The 23,565-nt window shown below is 38.1% G+C and overlaps 1 protein-coding gene across 3 annotated transcripts in view; it reads right to left on the reverse strand.

Moving 5' to 3' along the window:
* LOC150109444 (ribitol-5-phosphate transferase FKTN-like) overlaps window positions 1-23,565 on the reverse strand; it is a 171,610-nt gene that overhangs the window by 58,641 nt on the left and 89,404 nt on the right. For all 3 annotated transcript variants that reach the window (XR_016549824.1, XM_090408350.1, XM_090408361.1), the window contains exons 4-5: window positions 19,902-20,161; window positions 9,658-9,797 (exon numbers count right to left, since the gene is read on the reverse strand). Coding sequence is in view for 2 of the 3 variants with exons in the window: in XM_090408350.1 (XP_090264476.1) it covers window positions 9,658-9,797; window positions 19,902-20,161 (400 nt within the window). In the remaining variant the exon portion in view is untranslated. The remainder of the gene's footprint in view (window positions 1-9,657; window positions 9,798-19,901; window positions 20,162-23,565) is intronic.

The raw sequence follows: 23,565 nt of genomic DNA on the forward strand, positions 1-23,565 counted from the left end.
CACTGACTGAGAGTTCACTTACAAAAAATATATTTCTCTGACATTGGATTTATTTAGTACTAAATGAGAGTTTTTGCTCTCTTAAGCTTTCTGCTTTGAGAGAGGTGTTAAGCATTGAGGGATTTGGTTCCATTGGGATGGCCTGTATTGGGCTGCCTCAAAGGATGCTTTTCACTGGAATATGAGCAGTTCTGCTCAGTAGTAGGGTGAGTGTCACTGAGTAGAACCATTGTTGAGTTAAATGATCCTTCAGTTCACTGTTGGGTAGTCTGAGAGATTATCTGAGTTTTCAGCGACTCTCCACATAAACAAGTGGGAGAACTGTTGAGCATCTGGGGATTTGGGTCCGTTGGGGTGGCCTGTATTGGGCTGCTTTGGCTGATGCTTTTCCCTGGAATATGAGCAGTTCTGCTTAGAGGTAGGGTGAGCTTGTTACTGAGAAGAACTGCCACTAAGTTAAATGGTCCTTTGAGTCACTCCATGTTGGATGATCTAAGAGATTTCCCAAGTTTTTGGAGAGGCAACCCTGCACATAAACAGGCTACCTTGGAATAGGGTTTTGAGCATCTGGGAATTTGGTTCTGTTGGGGTGGTCTGTATTGCAGCTATCATTTTGAGCATCTGGGAATTTGGTTCTGTTGGGGTGGTCTGTATTGCAGCTATCAGCAGATGCATTTCCTGCAATATGAGTGGTATGGTAAGCCTGGACTGAGTAGAGCCAACTGCTGTTGGGTTATTCAAGGCTTCTTTTAGTGGTTATACACCATATGAAAGGAATCAATACTTTCAGATAAATCCAAAACTCTTTCTCCCTCTAAATATGTTCCTATAACTTTTTATTGTCAAAATGGCTACTCTTAATGGCTACTCATACTATACTCTTCTCACAACAAAACAATATTCAAAGCCTTCCTTCTTTTAGATTATCTTCTGGTGATCCTACATCATTTGAAAGAAATAACTACTTTCAGATAAATCTATAGGTCTCTGAATACATTCTTATAAACTTTTTCCCTTCAATTATAGCTACCCATAACCATGTTACCCAGCCATGTTACCTTACTGTCTCCCCACACTGCTCTCTTTTTCTGTACATGCATGCACTAGCTTCAAGCTGCTGGTATTGGCCAAAATGTAGTGCAGTACTTGAACTATGAACATTTTTTCAACTCCACATGTTGTCTTCACCACTGTTATGCTGATTGAAAATATTGCTTAAGTTAGCAATACTTTCTAACATAAATTAAAGTTACAATTCATTTTAATAACAACATTTTACAAGATAAGTTACATAACACTGTCTTCAAAAAGAGAACAAGAATTAAAAAAGACAAGTGAATTTAATTATATTGGTAAATTAAATTTCACATTTATTAAAAGAAACATTTACATTACAGCAATATGAGAAAGGGTGAAGAAAATATGTTTAATTAACCACATTTCTTTCTAATTCTTTTATTAAGATTGCTTAATACATAAAGTCACCTAATAAACTAAAAAATGTGGTGTAATGAAATTAAGAAAATTCAGGTCAAAACTATTAAAATAATTCATGATGGCATAAAAGAGTTAACGAAAGATGAGCGAGTGGCGTTGTACGGCGACTCCATTATGTTTACAGGTGGTAAAATAAAAAGAGTGATTGAGGTGGGAGCGAGCAAAAGAGTTAATGGTATTAATTGGTACTCATGATTTGAGAGAGGACAAAGAGCGTGTCAGAATGGATATCTGGAGGCTGCTTGGAAGGATAAAAGAGAATAGTGTGACAGCAAGGGTAGTCAGTGTGTTGCCTAGGTATGACTGTGGTGAAATGAGGCGGAGAGCAAGGATTATGAATGATATGCTGGCCGAAATGTGTGAGGAGATGGGAGTGCAGTTTCTTAATGTGTGGAATGAGTTTGAGGGATGAAGTGAGCTGTATGGGAGCAATGGACTGCATTTGAGTTGGTTATGGTGCGAGTCGCTTAGAGAGACTGCTGCTGGAAGGTAGAGAAGTGAATAGAGAGAATTAATCAGATCGAGAGGGGAGTGATGTGGAAGAGCAGGAGAGTAAGATAGGAGAGATTGAAGACGTGGATATGAATGGAGAAGTGAGTGGCATGAGTATAGAAAATGAGAGAATGGGTGTGCAAGAGGAGCAAGGAAATGGGGAGGCCCAGGGTGGACAGGTGTACACAGTGAGAGAAAGGATGGATGCTCCAAGAAGAGGTGAGAGCATGTGTAGGCAGCAAAGGTATGGGATGACCAGGGATCAAGTGGAAACAGTTGGAATTGAAAAGGGTTCTAAAATGAAGAAGCAGAAAGGGAAATGGCCCCAGTCTAGCATGGAGAGATCACATCGAGTGAGTGGTATCAGTGGAACTAGCTGTAGATCCAGAAATGAGCTGTTGTGTTTGTATAGCAATGCTAGAAGTATAAGAAACAAGGCAGATGAAATGGTTGCACTAATTGCGTCTGTTCACCCAAAGATTGTCGGAATAAGTGAGACATGGTTGGAAGAGGATGACATCCTGACAGGAATAGAGATGGAAAGGTATGATGTGTTTCATGAGGACAGAAAGGGTAAAAAGGGAGGGGGGGAGTGCTATTGATGATAGAGAAAGAGTTATGTCCATAGAAAGTAGAGATGCAAGATGGAAATAGTGCCAGTGGTTTTGAGGCAGTATGGTGTGAGATAGAGGCGAATGGAATCAAATACTTGGTGGGATGTTGTTATAGACCAGGTAATATGGATGGTGGTGATAGTGAAATGTATAGTCAAATTAGCCAAGCAAATAAGAAAAGAGTGATCATTATGGGTGATTTTCATTATGGCAATATAGACTGGAATGATGAGATAGCAAATGGAAATAAAGAAATTGAGTTTCTTGATTTTTTGAGGGATAACTACCTCAGACAGTATGTAACAGAGGGCACAAGAGGATTAAGGGTCTTGGATTTGGTCATCTCTGCAGAGGATGTAATTATAAATGAGGTGTCAAATCATGCATCAATTGGTGAAAGTGACCATGAGGTGATTACCTGGGTGGTTGCCATCAGTGCGAGGATCCTGTGAGAAAAGGGTATATGTGGAACTACAAGGGGGGAGTGATTATGAAGAGCTCAGGAGACAGCTTGCAGGTGTAGCATGAAATGAGGAGTTAGCTGGAAAAGAGATCATTGCAGTTTAAGGGATTTTCAAAAACTATCTAGCAGATGCAATGTCTAAATGTATTCCAAAGGGGAGAAGGTTAAATAAGGTAGGTATGAGATGGATGAATAAAGAGATCAAGCATGCGATACAGAGAAAAAGGGCATTGTGGAGGCAGCATAAGAGAAGTGAAAATAATAAATTTCATGAGGTCTACAAAGACCAGGCAAGGAGGGTGACTTCGTTGGTGAGAGTAGCTAAAGAGAAGTATGAACAGCAGTCAGCTAATGAAGCCAAAAAAGAATCCTAAGGAGCTCTTTCGATATATAGCCAGCAAAATTAAGAATGATTATGGAAGGATGATATTGATTACAGAAAATGGTATAAAGACAGCTGTTGCAGAATGTGTGGTGGAGATACTTAATGAGCAGTTCATAAAGATCTTTCAATCTTGTGAAGTGACTTCATGGAGAGATTGAGAGCAGTTGATGATGGGGAGGAGAGACTGACTGTTAGTGAGCAAGAAGTGTTTGGGGAGTTAAGTAAACTAAATGTAAATAAGGCTGTGGAACTTGATAATATATATCACCGCATATTCTGAAGGAAAGTGCCAGCGAGTTGACACCTACCTTGACATATTTTTTTAATATGAGTCTTGCACTTGGTCAAGTTCCTAAGGAGTGGAAGGAGCGCAAGATTGTGCCACTTCATAAAGGAGGTGATCGAACTCAAGCATCAAACTATAGGCCTATCTATGTGTCAGGTGTTGTGGTTAAGTTGTTGGAGAACCTTGTGAGAACTAGGATCCAGAGTTGGGTTGACAACAATGGTATAATCTTTGATGGACAGCATGGATTTGCTAAAGGGAGATCATGTTTTAGTAATCTACTTACTTATTACAATAAAGTGACTGCTTCCTTGGACAGAACAGAAGGATACACAGTAATATACTTGAATTTTGCAAAAGCTTTTGATAGAGTACCTCATGATAAGTTGACAGTGAAACTAGAGCAGATGGGATTGGATATTAGATAAGTGCATTGGATTGGAGACTGGCTATCTGATAGGTATCAACAAGTTGTGTATGGAGGTGCGATATCCAGGAAAAGGAGAGTCACTAGTGGAGTGCCTCAGGGGTCTGTTTTAGGGCCATCACTATTTAACTTGTATATTAATGATATTGGTGAAGATTTGGATGGAGATATTCAGTTGTTTGTAGATGATAAAAAGTTGGGACGAACCATAAAGAGCAGTGAAGATATTGTGGCCTTGCAAGAAGACTTGAAAAAATTGAGTGATTGGGCACGGAAATGGGGATGCAATTTCAATGTAGCAAAATGTAAGGTTTTAAAATTTGTAAAACAAAGATGGGATACAGAATTTATGCTTGGTGAGAATATATTGTTGGAGGTAGAGGAAATAAGAGATCTGAGATTGATAGTGGATAAGGATCTAAAATTTAGGGGACACATCGCCAAAATTGTGAAGACAACTCAAAGGCTTCTGGGAATGATGCAGAGGACACTGACGTGTAGAAGTAGGGAGATTCTTGTTCCATTATATAAGGCTTTGATTAGGCCACACATGGACTATTGTGCCTAGATTTGGTCACCAGGTTTTCAGAAGGATGAAGAGATGTTGGAAAGGGTCCAAAGGCGACTGACTAAGGTAGTTTCTGACCTCTGGAATATTGAGTATGAGGTCAGATTGAGATGTAATTTGCAGAGTCTGGTGGAGAGGATAAAGAGGGGAGATATGATAGAGACCTACAAGTTGGTAAGGGGTTGTTATAAGATCAATGGTGGAGAAGTTCTACAGAGAACAATGGGAGATCAGGGGAGAACCAGAGGTCATCCCTGGAAACTGTATAAAGAGGGTGTGAGTAGGGAGTGAGAGGCAGGTTTTTTTCGTGCAGAGTTGTGAATGATTGGAATGCCTTGCCTGAGAGTGTGGCGTCTGCAAGGAGTTTGAGTTTGTTTAAGGCTCGGTATGATGAGATGTGTGTGTGATAAAAGAACCTCCCAGATGAGTCTTTGACTCCATGAGGTCTTGAGGTAATAATAATTGCAATAGGAATGGTGTCCAGTTTGTAGACCTATAAATTGAATCTGATAGAAGGATATATATATAAATGCTAATGTATTATCTGTGAGAGTCTAATGGATTTGTGAAGGGGGTGCTCTTGTTTTAGTAATATGCTAGCCTTATATAATAAAGTTACAAGAGCAGTAGATGAGGGAAAGGCATATACTGCCATTTTGTTGGATTTAGCGAAGGCATTTGACAGGGTGCAACATGATAAGCTGATATTTAAGTTGCAGCATATGGGTCTGGATATCAGGTTGGTCAACTGGATTCAGTATTGGCTGTCCAATAGGTATCAGAGTGTTGTGTATGGTGGGGCAGTTTCAAGGAGGCAGAGGGTTACTAGTGGGATCCCACAGGCTCAGTCCTGGGACCTATACTGTTTAACATTTATATAAATGACATTGTCAGTGGATTACAAGGGAATAGTCAGTTGTTTGCAGATGATGTGTAGCTGGGAAGGGTTATTAGTAATAATGCAGATGTGGTAGCCCTGCAAGAGGATTTGAATAAGCTAGACAGATGGGCAAATGATCAGGGGGGGGGGGGGTGTCTGTTTAATGTGGCAAAATGTAAGGTCTTGAGGTTTGGGACACATCGATGGGACACTGCATACTCTAATGGATAAGCTATACTGGAGGAAGTAGGGCGAGACAAGAGATCTGGGGTTGACGATTGATAGAAACCTGAAATTTAAGGGCCATATTGCCAAGGTAGCGAAGGTAACACAGAGGATTGCTGCAATAATGAGAAGGACACTGACCAGCCGAGATAAGAGAGTTATCATTCCGTTGTATAAGACTCTGATCAGATCCCCAAATATAACTGACATTAGTAAGACTTGATTGACAGTAGCTGTAGATTCATGAATAGAATGTGTGGTGAGGGAGGTAACATTTTCAGGGAAGAGAGAGGGAGATATTAAGATGAGGAGCATATTGCTGATGACAGCAGATGAAATGCAGCCAAAAAGAGGAAATCGTTAGAGAAAATGTTTTGCAAAAGTGCATTCAAGGTAATCTGGTACGAGGAACACAACATAAAGTTGGTTACTGCTATAGGGTAAGGGTGCAAGTAAAGATGTGCAAGACACAAATCAGAATGATGAGCATTGTTTCATCAGTTATTTTGGGGAACTTCAACTATAGGGACACAGATTAGGAAAAGGAGTAAAAACAACATGGCAAAGGAAATGAAATTTCTCAAAACAGCATGTGATGAAGAGAACTTAGAATTTAAGATGACTGGATCCAGTTTGTAAGATCAGAAAATCTGTTCATAACCATGATAGACATATTGTCTCTGATTTGGGAAAGTGATGCTGAGATCTTGACTTGGGAGGTTGCTAAACATGGAATTTTCAGGTAAGAAGGGATATATTATTATTATTATGTGACACCTTCAGGGAGTCCAAAGACTCATCAAGGTAAGGCACCTATTCCACCACTCTCTGTCTCCACCAGCTACAACAAACTGCAACTACCTTCATCGTCTACAACAGCATTTCTCGAATTTTTCCTATGATGGAACACTTCTCAAATCCTGAAATTTTAACGGAACACCTTGGTTAGAGTCGAGTATCATCGGTCTCGTATTCAATGTAAAGCTAAGTGCACACTATCGGCGAAGCAGGCTGTGTCACATTGCAAAAATGCGACAGCGCACACTACAGGTGTGCCGGGCTGCATTGCAGCGCATTGACCATGCTTGTGACTATACGTTTCCTAGAATAGATACCTCCGTACTTCACTTTCACTCGGAGGTGTCGACCACCGCTGCCATCTGTCAGCCAGCAGCCGAGTCAAGAGCCAGCGTGTGCTGGCCTTAATAGCACAATTCATACACAAAATGAGGAGTGCCTGATTTTCAAACATGTTTGAACTTGTCGCAGCATTTAAAACCATTCCATGATAATTTTTCATGGAACACTATTCACTTTCCATGGAACACAGTTTGAGAAACCCTGATATACACCACCACCATCTACCACTAGTATTTTCACAGACAATCACAAACATCCATGCCCACGCTTGGATTCGAACCCACAGCCTTTTGGCTGGAGAGCAGATAGAGGGAGGGGGGGGATAAGGATATATCTATCTGAACTACAAAACAGGCAACTATGAAAAGCTTAGCAGGCAGCTCAATGCTGTGTCATGGCACAAGAATCTGAAAGGGAAGGATGTTAAACATCTGTAGGTAGTTGGTCAAGAGGTATATGAAAGAAGCAATATTAGACTATACCCATGTCACAAGGATACATCAGATGTGAGTTGGATGGATGAATAGCATCATGAAGCAAGAGCTGGGGGGGGGATAAAAAATGTTGTGGAGAGTATATAAGGATAAAGACAAGCTCGTGAACAGACAATGTACAAACACAAACGATGACCAGCATGTTATGGAAGAAAAATAAATAAGATTATGAGAAGAAATTAGCTGAACATTCCAAAAGAAATTCCAAAGGGTTCTTTTCAATATGGCAAGTAAAATAAAGAATAACTGTAGAGGGATAATTGAGTCCAATGGTAGTGAGGTGACAGAATGAGTGACTACTTTTCAAGGTTCTTTCATGTGTGAGGATACTGCTGTGACAGGGCCTGATGCCAGAACAGAGGTTAAATTGGAAGTACTTAGGATATTGCAGAATTTCAATGCAAATTCAGATGTGGGATTAGATGAGAATATCAATGCACATATTACAAGAAATGCAAAGGTGGTAGCCCGCTGACAAGGCTATGTAACTTAAGTCTCAGCTTTGGTAAAGTCTAAAGGGGGTGGAAGGAGAGCAGAATAGTTCTGTTGAATAAAACAGGCTCCCAAACAGAGGTAGCAAATTATAGACCGATCACTATCTCAAGAGTGGTGGTAAAGATACTGGAGAAGTTGGTTAAAGACAAAATTGGTAGATGCAAATGATTCTTTATGGGTTGGGTATCAAGACTTTGTGAAGGGAGGTCATTCCTTAGTAGTTTACTCACTTTTTATAACACATTGACAACTGAATTGGATAAAAAGAAATATCTGTACAATGATACTGTTAAAATTTTTAAATGCATTTGATTGGCTACCACTTGGAATGTTGTTACACAAACTGAAGCATATGGGGAGAGAGAAATAATATGAAGCTAGTGATCATGAATTTGAGTGTGTCCAATGGACAAATATCAAGGAATAGTGTATAGAAGAGAAGGCAGTGACTAGAAATCTGCTATGTGTTTGAGCCACTGCTATTTAAATTATTCATCAATGACACAGGAAATGGTTGGAAGGGAAATATTCAGTTGTTTGCTGATGTTGTAAAAAGGTAGTATAATAGATAATAGGCAACATAAAAAGCCTGTAGAATGATTTAAATGGACTGACAGCATGGACCAAAAAAAAAAACGAGTATTGGTTTAATGTGGAAAAGTCCAAAGTTGTGTATTTGGGGATGAAAAGATTACACTTTTTGTACTACATTGACATGAACTGTACTCTGGAAAATTGATGAAGCTAGGGATTTGAAGTTCAGAAGGCATACTGCAAAAGGGGCAATGGCGGCTAAAGATTATTTGGCTATTGTAGGTCACACTAATGGCAGAAATAAGAAAGCTATTATTCCTCTTTAAAAACTCTGAAACAGTCACATCTGGATTACTGTGCACAGATCTAGTCACCTTGGTTTCTTGAAGATGAGGAAGTGGTGAAGAGCAACTAGAGACAACTGACCAAGATGATGAGCAACCTGTGGAATTCACCCTGTGATGATAGACTAAAGGTTTATGCTGGCGCATAAACCTTTGGTCTATCATCAGTCTAAACCTTTTGTTGCAAAAGTTGGCTGATAAGCAGAAAAGGGTCAATATGATAGAGATGTTTAAGTTACAAAAGGGTATTATAAGACTGATGCAGAAATTTTCAGCACTCGGCTAGAGGGCAAAAACAAGGGGTAATACCTGTAAAATAAGTAAGAGCATAGATAGCAAAGGGTGTGGGGACTAGATTTCTTGGATAGTGGTGAATGAGTGGAATGGATTGCCTGTCCATTGCAAGTACTCTCAGCAATGCAATCATAGAGAGCTATGATAGATAATGTGTGGATAGCATAGTTTCTGGGATGGGTCTTTGCACTCCAGGAAGCCTCTCATGCAGTAATGTACAGAGAGACAAAATTTAATAACTTTAGTTAATTTTTTTTTTTTTTATCAAACAGTCTATTTTATTTTCTTGAATTCATATTCTGATTACATATTTCAAAACAAACTTAATTTCCTTCTTCCAGAAGACATGTATCATGCTTCACTCTTCTTCACCAACTGAAATTTCATTCTTCTAGTAATTCTAAATTCTAAAGGAATTCTAAATTCTTGAATACAAAATACCAGAAAGCTTAAATGGGATTATCCACACATGTGCTGAATTTAATAATAAATATAATAAAACACAATTTACTAACTTACAAATCCATAAATACGCTCGAGTTTCAAGTATGTATGAGATTTCATAGCATATTCAGTCAAATTAGGCTGGAAAAGGTGAGCCCAAGTAGCAAAATCAACATCTGAAGTGTATGGGATTATACTACACTGCCTGTACCAACCTGTAATCAGAGTTGCAATACAATTCTTTTTAGCAACAGAGAAATATTATAAATACATTTTCCTTTTATAAAAACAGTATATCGAAATCAACAATATAGAATACAATATCTATATTTCAGTTATCACACTTCTAGTGAAATCGTAGGGCCAAAAACATAGTGTTATAATTATGTAAAATTTTATACTGAATTTCTTTTGGCATAGCATTAATACCATAGTAGTGCTTTGTTTGGGACTTTTGAGTTATTATGATTCAGGCCTCCATGGAGTCAGACTCATCGTGGGATGCCTACCCCTAGAAAACACAGTCTGTCGTACCACTCCTTGAACTTACTGACCATTCATGCTCTCACCACTCTCAGGCAATGCATTCCATGGTTCAACTGCCCTCCATACAAAGAAACCACTCCTTATCCTGTCGGAAGTTTTTCCACTTGATTATACTTCAAGTGTAAGCAAACAAAGTTTGCCTCTCTATATGAGTTTCCCAGTCCTGAAGTAACTTCAGGACTAGGCAACTCATATATACAGGCTAATGACTTCACATCACTTGTCTTACTATCCCATAATGCAAAGCACATATCCTTACGGACATGTAATGTATAATGCTATGCATTATTGGAAGAGTTAAGACCAGTTTCGACCTTTATTGAGGTCTCTCGGTGAGAGCCAGACTCAGAGTATAACCAACTGGAAAAACTTCCACCATCTATCTCTATTCCAGAGTTTTTTAGTAATAAGGTGTGACACCTTTTGACTACTCGTATATGGAAATATGACTTGTGAATTACTTCAACTTTAGTATCACCTCTGGGGTCTGGCTCCCGCTGATGAGACCTCAGTAAGGGTCAAAATCAGTCTGAGTAATGCAACGCACATATCCATAAGGATATGCTTTGCATTATGGGATACTAAGGCAAGTGATGTGAAGTCACAGACCTCTATATACGAGTTGCCCAGTCCTGAAGTTACTTAAGTGTAAACTTTGCTTACACTTGAATAAAGAATTTACTACTTGCATTTGAATGAAGAAGGAGGCATGTCATATCTTCCTGGGAAGTAGATAATTATATAGATGTTTCAATTAGAACAGGTTACATGCTGAACTACAAAGCCGCAAATTATGACCACCTTAGGAGAACACTGTCTTTGGTATTAGTTACTGAATGGGAAAGATCAGCAATGCATGTAATCTTTGAAAAAGTACTTAAATGAAACAATATCTGAATGCATCCCTAGCATTCGGAGAATAAATAGGGTGGGAGTGAAATGGATATGAAACCATATTAAGCAAATTATTATTATTATTATTTAACACCTCCAGGGAGTCCAAAGACTCATCGAGGGGGGCACCTGCTCTACAGCTCCATCTCCACCACTCAAACCACCAATGCCATCTACCGCCGACCACCACCACTAATTTTTCCACAGATAATCACAAACATCTATGCCCACGGTGGGATTCGAACACGCAGCCTTTTGGTTGGTGAGTGTATATGCTAACCACTCAGCCAGCCAAATCCCCTGGTAATGGTTATAGTCTGGTATATTGCTTTTATCTATGACTTTCTGCAGTACTTTGTAAAAAGGTTTTAATGTCTTCTTTCCCCTGTTCTGGTGCATATGCCCTGATTATTGTTATTATTACATGACACCTCCAGGGAGCCCAAGGACTCATCGAGGGAGGGCACAAGCTCTACAACTCTCTCTCTCCACCAATCACACTGAACCGCAACTACACCAATGCCATCTGCCGCCCATAATAAGAACATCCATAAGAAGAACATAATCTCTAAGGAATATTGTGAGAGGATTTATGAGATATATTGATGCAGGCCTAAAATCAATTTGGAAGAATTTTATCATTATGCCACAAGTAAAAGAAAGAATGAATGTGGAAGAAAACTTTAGGGAATGCAGATGATACTCTAGTGTCAAAAGCTAATGAGATTGTTCAATTAATGAGTGCTCACTTTGCTAATATATATCAACTAGGTATATGAAACATGGTGCACGGTGCTACTACTATGCTGGGTGAAGAGTTAGAGGTACATGGTAATGAGGTTGAAGAGCTGCTACATCACCTGGATACGAATTCAGCAATAGGGACAGATGAATATCAGCATGTTCAATCAAATTAGCTAGGCTTTTGACACATTTGTATAACTTGAGTCTCAGCTCAGGAAAGAAACCACAGGAAGGAAAGAATGTATGATAGTTCCATTGTACAAAAGTGATACAAAAACTGATGCATCTATTATTATTCAGGCCTCGATGGAGTCAAAAGACTCTCATGGGAGGTCCCTCCTAGGAAACACATAGTCTATCATACCACTCCTTAAACTCATTGACTGTTCTCACTCTCGCCACTCTATCAGGCAATGCATTCCACAGTTCAACCACCCTCCATGCAAAGAAACCACTCCTCATCCTCTTGCTCACAGCTTCGTCTTCCAGGGATGGCCCCTGGAAGACGAAGCTGTCTTCCAGGGGCCATCATATCACTTCTCCTTCTTCTATCCACCAAACTCTGCAGTCCACATTTCCTCAGCCAATTCTCATAACTAACATTGTACAGTCCTAAAACCATCTTTGTTATCCGCCTTTTGTACCCTTTCCATAGTTAATTTACCCCCCTTCAAAACCTGGGGACCAAATCTCAGAACAATAGTCTAAGTGTGGTCTTATCAGCTTCCTTCTCAGTATTGCAGCACTCCTCTGTGTTACCTTCACCACCTTTGCAATATGTCCCCTGAATTTCAGGTTTCTAGCAATCATCAACCTCAGATCTCGTCTCCCCTACTTCCTTCAGTATAGCTCCTCCAATAGAGTATGCAGTGTCCCGCCCTATTCTCTCCTCTTCTATCATTCCCATAACTCTCTCTCTCATTCCCTCTCTTCTACTGTTCCTATTCTCTCCTCTTCTACCATAACTCTCTCTGTTACCAATTATGTTAATTACCAACCTATCAGTATCTGGTGAAGATTTTAGAGAAGTTGGTAAGAACCCACATACAGTCATGGGTAGACTGTCAAGCATATACTCTGCAAGGAACAGCATGTGTTTACTAAAGGGAGGTCACGTTTAGCAGTTTGCTCATATGTTATAACAATGTTATGGCCGAGTTAGATAAAGGCAGTGGATACACTATGATACTCATAATAAAGCTTAATAGTATAACTAACACCAGGAAAACATTTAACAGGAAAAACATTTATTGAACTTAGTAATATTTGATGGTTTTTTACCCAGCATCATAAGAGCACAACAACTGTGACAGCCGCTAAACCATGTGTCTCTCAAACCAAGCACTAAACAAGTAATTGTAGAAACAATTTAAATTGAAACTGATACCTAATGTCCTTATGCTGTGCCCTCTATGGATCAGATAACTACAAAATTAATTCAGAGAAGTCCAGCTATTAGGTCTTAAAATGATAGTCTCCCAGAACTTTGGTGAATTAATGCAACCATACTTATTAAGGCTGGGAGAGTGCATCATAGCTGATACTAATTCTAAGAATAGCTTTTCAAATCTGTAATGACTTCTATGTAATAAAGATGTTTTTCTCCATCTGATCTTATGTGAAGGAGTGACCAAAACATGATCTGCAAATTCCAACTTGCCATATAGACAATCTCGGGTGTAATTTTTATGTTCTTCAAGACATATGTTAACTGATCTACCAGTCTGTACAAAGTAGACTAATGAGTGGAATGGTTTGCCTCTTAAAGTGAGTGCATCTAGTGTGAATGAGTTTAAAGGAAGTTTATAATTACTGGTTCAGGTAATGTATAGCCCCCCCCCCCCCCTGATGAGCCCTTGACTCCCTAGAAGTCTCAGATAATAATAATTATTCCGTTGTTATTATAATCAAATAAGTACTTCTTGAAGAAACTGTAAATTACATAATAACTTATTACTACAGATACAAAAATCTAAAATTCAAATATTCAAAGCAATATAAATATTTATCCTTTTCACTTGCAAGTGCCAATTTTTGGATAAATATCCAAAAATTGGCACTTGCACAGATGATTTGTCAAGATGCAAGTGCTTTTTTTTTTTTTTTTTTTTGTATACATTTTAGGAATTACATTTCATTATATTTTTCAAGATCCAAACAGCACTTAAGATATCTTTCAAATGGACCAATAGTAGCATCAGTGTATTCTCTCTCACACACATACACATACTTTATGGAAGTAAAGTGCAAGTTCTTTGGTCTCATTATTCTAATTCTATAAAAAACTTTAAATATATTTAATCATTTTCCGCTATTGTTAGCAGTATGAAGGTCAGATACTACATTTGTCAGCTAATCATCCTGTAAGTGGTAGCTAATCATCCTGTAAGTGGTATGGCTCAAATTTTCAACCTTGTTTAAAACTATTGTGTCAACTATGTAAAATCCAAGGTAGATTTTGCAACTCACAAACCACCATAGGGAGCATTCAATAAACTTGCTATTATCTAGATCAGTGTTTCTCAACCTGTGGTCTGGAACAATGGGACAGGTGGTCTGCAGGCAGAATTAAATAAATATACATTTTTTAATTATCCAAACAAAACAAATTAAAATTAAGTAAGAAAGTAAAAGTTATTGAAATAAAATGGATACTTAAAAAAACCAACAAATAGTGGCAGTATTAGACCTTTCACTGTGCCAGCCTGGTTGGGGTATCCGCTCTCCAGCCAAGACACTGCAGGTTCAAATCCTGCCAAGGGCATGGATGTCTGTGATTGTCCTAACTAACCAATTACCATATGTACTGCTATGACCTGTGTTCTGGCACAGTATGACCCTTGATGTCTTTGTGCCGCAAAAACACAAAAAGCTTTCACTGCAATTTTTCCTTTTGCCACACTTTACTTCCATAAAGCATGTGTGTGTGAGAGAGAGAGAGAGAATACACTAACACTACTATTGATCCATTTGAGAGGTATCTTACTTCAGTACTGTTTGGCTCTTGAAATCTAGTTTGCTTTTGTCATAATCAATGTATTCAGTTGTTGAATGATATATTTTCATGTATCACTTAGAATTCTAAAAATTATTTTCTTGGGTATCCCCATAGAGTCAAATATTCATCACAAGAAACTCACACTAACCATTATTTACAGAGCACTTATCATACCTCTGAACTCATTCATCAAGACTAACTTCAGTGACTTATTCACCCAATCATCACTCCACATGCAAAAAAAAAATTAGTCCTCACATCCTTGATAACTACACTCTTAACATCTTCCAGGGGTAATCCATTGTTTTCACCCTTCCTACAATGTATTGCAAATTTTTTGTAATAATGTCAATTATGTAAAATCCAAGGCAGAGTTTGCAACTCACAAACCATCAGTCTATCCTCATAGGGAGCATTTCATAAACCTGTTATTATCTAGATCAGTGTTTCTCAACCTGTGGTCCACAATGATGAGACAGGTGATCTGCAGGCAGACTTAAATTAAATAAATAAATATTTTTTAATTATCCAAACAAAACAAGTTAAAATTGAATAAGAAAGCAAAAATTATTGAAATAAAATGGATACTTAAAGAAACCAACAACTACCAACAACCCTGACTAGCTTATATCTCTCAATCATAACCCCCCGCTTCCTCCTATTCACAAGGCTTTGCAACTTACATTCTCTCATTATGTTCTCGTACTCCACATTCTAAAGGCCACTGACCACCTTTGAGAATCTTCTCTGGACCCTTTCCAATATATCCTTGTTACCATGAAAACCCGCCAACTAAATCTGTGCACAATAATTCATATGAGGGCTGAGCAAGGCCTTATATAATGGCATCATAACCTCTTTATTTCTGCATGTCAGGGTAATCTGCATCATTGGCATTATCTGATGTAACATCTTCACAACTTGTGCAATGTGGCTCCTGAATTTCAAGTTCTTGTCCTCCACCACCACGTGCAGATCTCTTCTCTTCTCTCTCTTCTACCTCCTTTAAAGTTTCCCCACCAAGTGCATACCATCCCAGTGATGCACTCAGGATTTGATCTGGGGGGAGGGGGAGCATCAAGATTTAATCTTAGAGGAGGGCAAGTTGAGTAGACAATTTGAGAATAGACACTATGCATTGCATATGACCTATGACTGAGCATCTGCAGTGATCGCCAATTCAAGAAACCCATGAACTGGTGATCATGGGGTATTCCCGAGAGCTATAGGGTATTCCCACCTTATGTTACCGCTAATTCATAAGTAGTATAGAAAAGAAGACCCTACACAACATAAATAAAAAAATAATTAATTTTAATTAGAAAAAGATTTTTGGAATATTTTCTAGTGTTTTTTTTTCTTTTTTTTTGGGGGGGGATGCCCACCCCAGGTGTGTGCTAGTATTGCATAACATAAGCCTAGGTGCTCTGCTGGCTTGTCTGCTGCTTTGCCAAGTGAAGGCCTGTTTGTGCTGGGCTGAGGTTCGGCTTGTAATTAGTGGCCAGATTGATTTGAAAGCACGGTGTCGTCTGATCACTGAAGTTAAGCAAACCAGAGCTCACTTATTACTTGGGAGGGCAACCACCTTGGAACCCTGGATGCTTCCGGCATTAAATTTTTGCCAGACTGGTTGGTTGAGTGGTTAATGTATCTGCTCTCCAGCCAAAAGGCTGTAATTCTAAAAGGTTAGAATCCTGCTGTGGGTATGGATGTTTGTGATCATCTGTGAAAATACTAGTAGTGGTGGTGGGCAGTAAATGATGTGATTCAGTGTAGTTGGTGAGTGATGGAGACAAAGAGTTGTAGAGTACTTGCACTCCCTTGATGAATCTTTGGATTCCTTGGGGGTGTCATGTAATAGTAATAAATAAAACAAAAAATCCAAGTACACCACTGCATATGCATCTCCCCTGTCCATGGTATTTATCCCTTTGTTATAGTACATAAGTTAATAAAAAATGACTTCCCTTTAACAAACCCATGCTGATAACCAGAGAATACTGCTGTTATCAACTTATTTTTGCACCTACTTCTCAACAATCTTTCCAGTGCCTTCACCACAACTCCAGATATACAGATTGTCCTATAATTTGAAGCTACAGCCTTATCACCACTTATGCTTTGGACAATTTTACCCTCCTTCTGCTCCCTTGGAAGCTGTGCAGTTGTAAGACTCTTATTATACTATATATATATATATATATATATATATATATATATATATATATATATATCCATTAGCCACCCTTACCCATATCATCAGCTTTGTGTCTATCCCCATTTGCTCAGAGTTCCATGTGGCATCTGGGGAATGCCTTTTAAAAGTACAGCAGCATCATGTAGTCATTTCCATTATTGATGCCAGCTATTGCTTTATTATAAAAAAAGTAGAAATTACTAAAATCAGGCCTACCTTCCCATTCATATATTCCTGAGCTTTTTTTTCTAAAAAGCAAAGATGGCACCCAATTATATTTCTATAATTGGGTGCCTCTATCTGATCAAGATAGAGGCACCCAATTATAGCATTCATTGTACAACAGAAGTATTTTGTTTCTTTCTACTCTCTTGGTACCTCACTTAACTGAGAAACATACAGACTGGTCAGACGAAATGTCAATTTACTAGCAAGTTTCACATTATAACTAACTCGCATATTGAAAAATTAGCAAAACAGAACATCAGATTATGTGGTTGTTGAACACAACAACAAGCAGGAATAGGGAGGTTAATTGTTCTCCTATATAAGGCTTTAATAAGACCACATTTTGACTAAGTGATAGAAAGGATCCAGAGGCAAGTGCAACATCACCCACAGAAAAAGCTAACCTCCTGGCTTCACACTTTGCCTCTAATGCACACATAATCAACAATGGCAAATATACTCCAGTCATTCCAACTGCCCAACATACAATGCCCCCTATATCCTTTTGCAAAAAAGAGATCATAAACCTGTTGTCTATATTAGACACAAAAAAGTCCCCTGTCCCTGATGGCATTCCTCTAATCATCTTGAAGATCTGTACACTAGAACTGACTCCTATCCTATACCGTTTGTACATACTCTCTTACTCCACTGGTATATATCCCAAAGCCTGGAAGCTGGCCTATATTCAACCCATTCCTAAAAAAGGTGACAAATCACTGCTATCTATCTCACTCACTTCAGTCCTATCCAAAGTGATGGAGAAAATCATCAACTCTCAACTCCTATTCTACCTTGAAGGTATCCAGCTATTAAGCAATCACCAGTACTGATTCCGTCAATGCCGATCAACAGGAGATCTACTCTAATACATCACCCATCACAGGACAAATGCCATAGAGAAATTTGGCAAATCCTAGGTAGTTGCACTTGATATCTCTAAAACCTTTGACCTGGTCTGGCACAAAGGCTTATTAAGCAAACTGAAGAAGTGATAGAAATGATGGACTGTCTCAGGATTTCTGCAAATGGATTGCCAGTTTCCTGTCTAGATGCACATTATGTGTGATGGTAGATGGCTCCCTATCCTCTCACCATCCAACTAATGCTGGGGTCCCACAAGGTTCAGTTCTCTCACCAACCCACTTCCTTCTGTATATCAATGACCTACTTCAGTTGACCTCCAACCCAATACACAGTTTTGCAAACAACAGCACATTGCACTCCTCATTTTCATTTGACAAACCCTACTCTACACAAATCATTTTAACTCACAGAGCATCAACCACCACTGCCATTAATTCTGACCTCCAAGCCATCCTCCAATGGGTCTCAGATAGCCTCGTCAACTTTCAATGCTAGTAAAACCCAGTTCTGTCTTATCTCTCACAAAAAAGAACCATTTTCCCCCAGCATTATTTTTGATAATACTCAAATTCCCAGACAAGATGAGATTTCTCTTCTTGGAATTACCCTGACATCAAGCCTCTCCTGGCATAAACGCATCACAACAATTGCATCCTCAGCTTCCAAAAAATAGGTTTCTCTTTCGCTCAAGTTGTTACTTCACCTCTAAACAGCTGTTAACATTATATAAATCAAAAATCTTCCCAACTATCAAATACTGCTCTCACATTTGGAGTGGGGCTCCTAAAAGCTCCCTCAAAATGCTTGACTCAATACAGAGGAGAGCAGTTATTGGTAAATGACCCATCTCTGACCAACTTGCTACCCTCACTCTCACATAGACGTTTGGTCTCTGCAATTTGTATAGTCTATAAATATTTCCATGGGAAATGTTCATCCAAAACAGCATCAATAATTCCCCCCCACTCTGTATTAAGCCCATTGAAACACATACAGCTGCCACCCAACATCCTTTCAGAGTACACCTTGAAATCTACAGAACAAGTTTCTTTTCCCTCCTTCATCCCTGCTACTGCTGTACTGCTGACATATTTCCCAAGGATTACAACATACAGGCTTTTAAATTAAATGTAAACAAGTTTCTCCTTTTCCATCCCACTACCCATATATGGTACTAATGTACTATAGGTTGACCAGCCAACCTCACGTATATGGGCCCCAACTTAAAAAAAAAAAAAATTAGTGAGAAAGATTGTGGCAGAGCTATGGCATGCTCACTATGAGAATAGATAGATCTGTGGGCATCAAAACTAGCTGATAGGCAAAAAAGATGGAGACATGATAAAAGCATAGACGTTATTAAAGGGAGACAGGAAAAGAGAGAGAACAAGGGGTCACCCATGAAAATAATTGTGTAAGAGTGTGGTTAACAAGGGTGTGGAGACTAGATTTTTTGCTTGGAGGATGGTGAATGGGTGAAATGCATTGCTAGAAGTGGTTATGAGTGCTTCATCTATGAATGAGTTTAAGGAGAGGCATGATAGGTATTGTGTGAATAATGAAGCTACCGAATTGTGTAAATAATGGTTACTGTGTGAATAATGGATCTCCCACAGTGACTCTTCTGACTCCATGGAGATACCTGTGTGTGTGTGTGTGTGTGTGTGTGTGTGTGTGTGTGTGTGTGTGTGTGTGTGTGTGTGTGTGTGTGTGTGTGTGTAATATATTATAATATAATAATCATTTTTATTGATATGATTTCTGACAGACATTAATAAGATATGACATCAACTACAAATTTTATACAGCAAAGTGAATAAGTAATAAAGAATTATTTAAACTCACCTAATAGTGTACCACTTGCTATCCAAAAAGGTGTTAAAAATGACTTTAGTAAATACTTCAATTCCCCGAGAGCATTTTTGAAATTCTTGTTGAATCGTTCATTAGGAATTGTTAATTCAGAATACTTGGTATAGAAAGTTCTACACTCTTCAAAATTACACTCCAGAAAATTAGATATGGGCAGTTCCATTATGAAAATTAATGGATCTGAAGGAATTCTATAGTCAAACTTTCCATTATGAACTATATTCGTATGAAATCTAAATGGATAGAAAAATAAAATAAAAAACATTTAAAATAAACTAACGATTAATTCTATCATGTCAAATATGAAGCAAATATATACGAAGTAAGAAAACAATACAGCTATATACTCAACTGTTCTTCCCAATAATACTCTTCACTGGAATTTACACATTTGTGTAAATTTCAAACATGGTTTTCCTCACTTCCAACATTGTTCTAAAAATAGTTTATTTGATGAAGATTAACTTACTGTGTGCCATAATCTTATCTCTTCTTTTCCTCCTATTTATTAAGCTCTGTCAATTACATCTAATGCAGTCCTCATAACTGACATTACTATATTTTGATTACTCTGTGATTCATTTCATCTCTGTATTGAAAACTAGCTGATCAAATCTGACCTATGAACCAAGTGAGATATAGGCTAGTGAAAGCCTTATAGTGCTGTATAACCCCTCCTTATTTACTGGCAAATTCTTTTCATTTTGTATTAATATTATCTTAGTTATTATGCATAATATTTTATTGTAATGGATATATGAATATCAAAAACAACAGGAATAAAGGTAAAGTGTTCTGAATATTAGTAGAGATTGCAAGACAAAAGAGGACCAAAAATTAGTGACATTAGTGATATTTGGCTGACAGAGAATATCATTACAGGAATAGAACATAACAAGTTCAGTATATTCAGGGAGGACAAATAAGATAGTAAGGATGACGAACGTTAATGATTGGAAAACCCAACCGGAGTAAAAATTTCCAATGGTAGTATGAATGATACAGGTAGTAAGTTTGAAGCCATTTGATGGGAGATAGAAATTAACAAAACTAAATACAGCTGGATGCCACTACAGACTAGGATTATCTCAACAGGACTATGAGCTGCAATGACAGAATAAATCTTATGGATACAATGAGAAATGTCATTATGGATGATTTGATCGATGGGGTTATAGACTGGAAGGAAGAGAAAGCATCCAAGTTGAGGAAAAAGAATTCATAGAATTACTCTGGTATAACTACCTTAACCACCTTACCGGCCATTATGGATCAAATACACATCATCATGCACCTTCGTATCCATCATATATTTCAATGTAATATCAATGATATTACAATTTTAATATGCACTTCACATCCATGGTGACCTGGACGTATATATACATCTTGGCCAGTAGCATGGTTAAGCAGCATGTGAAGGAACTTGTGATATAAGAACATTAGATCTGGTAATATAATCTGAGAATCTGTCTATGAATGATGAAAAGTGTTGAAAGTTTATTTTTCACTAGGTTAGACTATAATAAATTTAGTTTAATCCTTTATCCCAGTGAGAGCAAACAAAATTTGCACCTGAAAATATCTTCAGGATCTCCTGAAGATATTTTCAGGCACAAACTTTGTTTGCTTCTCACTGAGATAAACATCGTTCTCTAAATCCAGAGTAATTTAATAAAAAAAAAGGTGGCAAACCTTTTGGCAACTCCTATAGGTAAAGATGACCTTGCTACTGCTTCTGCCTGGTATCTCCAACTCTGGGTCTGGCTCCCACTGAAGAGACCTCAATAAAGGTCGAAATTAGTCTGGGCAGTGGCCAATCCCTTAATGCATAACAGCATACATATCCACAAGGAGATGTGTTTTGCATTATGAGAGATACTGGGATAGGAGTGTTGGTAGCTCCACCTTTGCAATGAGTTGCCTGGTGTTGTACTACTTACCTAGGTAACATAGTACAACACTATATTCAGTCCTGAAGATATTTTCAGGCACAAACTTTGTTTGCTCTCACTGAGATAAAGGATTAAACTAAATTTATTATTGTCTATAAATGAGTTAACCATTATGTTTTCAACTGGTGACAGTGATTACACAGTCCTGACTTGAAAGGTGAAAGCTCTGAATAAGAAGGACATATGTGGAATTATAAAGGCAGGTTATTAATGTTTGAAGGAAGCAATATCTGACAGCATCCCTAGAGCTTGGAGAATAAGTTGCATAGGAGATAAATGATGAAAAAATAATTAAAAGCACAAACTACTTAAAAAAAAAAAAAAAATTCTAATATCATGAAAAAGTAGTGATGAGGCTCAGGAGCAGATTACAAACAGCAAGCGTGACAGCCATAGTGAGGAAGGCCAAATCAGATTAGTATTAATTCACTAAGGATATTCTTAAAGATATAAGAATATCCTTAGTGAATGCAAATAGCAGGAAAGTGTCAGCTCTACTATAAACAGCTGAGCTGTTAAGTGTTTTAGTAAGACTTTATAAGTAAGGTATCCATTTCAGTCATACTGATTAGCTCTCTGGTTGTCAGAGACAGGGGAATGAAATAATAGAGGCAGAGATATGAAAGCTATTACAAGAGATTGATTCAAATATGCCAGTCACAACAGATATGATAACAACACTGTGCTGGTATCTTGAGATTCCACTTGAATCTCAAAATAGATAATTCCAATATACAAGGGTGGAGTTACGACAGATTCAGCAAATTGTGTGTCAATTAGTATCTGGTGTAGTCATCAAGTTTTCAGACAGGGACAACTTAGAAATGCATCCAGAGCTGGTGGACAACACTAGGATCCTCTAGGGAGGGCACTATGAGTTTGTTAAAAGTAGATATTGCTTTAGCAATTTATTCAACATTCAATAACAGATTGACAGCAGAGTTAGATAAGATGAAGACATATCACAATACTTCTAAATCTTGCTAAGGCATTTGTATAACAAGCTTGTATGATAAATCCTGTCAAACTCAGAGGGACAAATTTGCAAAATAAATGAGAGTGGCTAACTGAAAGGTATAGAATTCGATGTAGCTTAGAAATATCAAATATTTATGTCAATATTACAGAGGTCTAGTCTCATGAGAACTGTAAATAACCTTGATTGTTTCTATGTATATTTTGCTAAATATTAATGTAGTTAACCCTATGGGAAGTGACTGTATTTACTGTTTTAACATCAAAAACAAAGGCAATGCTTTGCCATCGGAGCTTTGTATATGTGAAAGAGCACAAGAAAGTTGTTTACAATTTTTGTGTGTTTGTGTTTTGAAAGTTGTTTGTAAACTCTGCGCATTAACACCTTCAAAGCTAGTTTTAGAGAAGTTTCCGCTGCCCGACAAGACAAGGAAAATATCAAAGAGGCCCACTAGTTTTAGAGAAGTTTCTGCTGCCTGGCAAAATACGATCAAAAGAGTGCACGGAGGAGAACAAAGAGCAGGTCGAACTTAAAAGAAGATGAAAGCGTCATGCCGATTTTCTTCACAGTTTACAACCCTTAGTGTAAGGTCTGGAGAATGGAAAAATAAAAAGGGACTGAGCCGAGCATAAGGGGCTTCCAGTCATCAGCAGAGGAGAGGCAGTCAGAACCACAGCAAGAGGACAGTCGGAACAAGAGAAGTGGC

This window comes from Typopeltis vanoorti, chromosome 2 (assembly GCF_054136105.1).
Source record: "Typopeltis vanoorti isolate ZY-2024b chromosome 2, IOZ_Tvanoo_1.0, whole genome shotgun sequence".
NCBI lineage: Eukaryota > Metazoa > Arthropoda > Arachnida > Uropygi > Thelyphonidae > Typopeltis > Typopeltis vanoorti.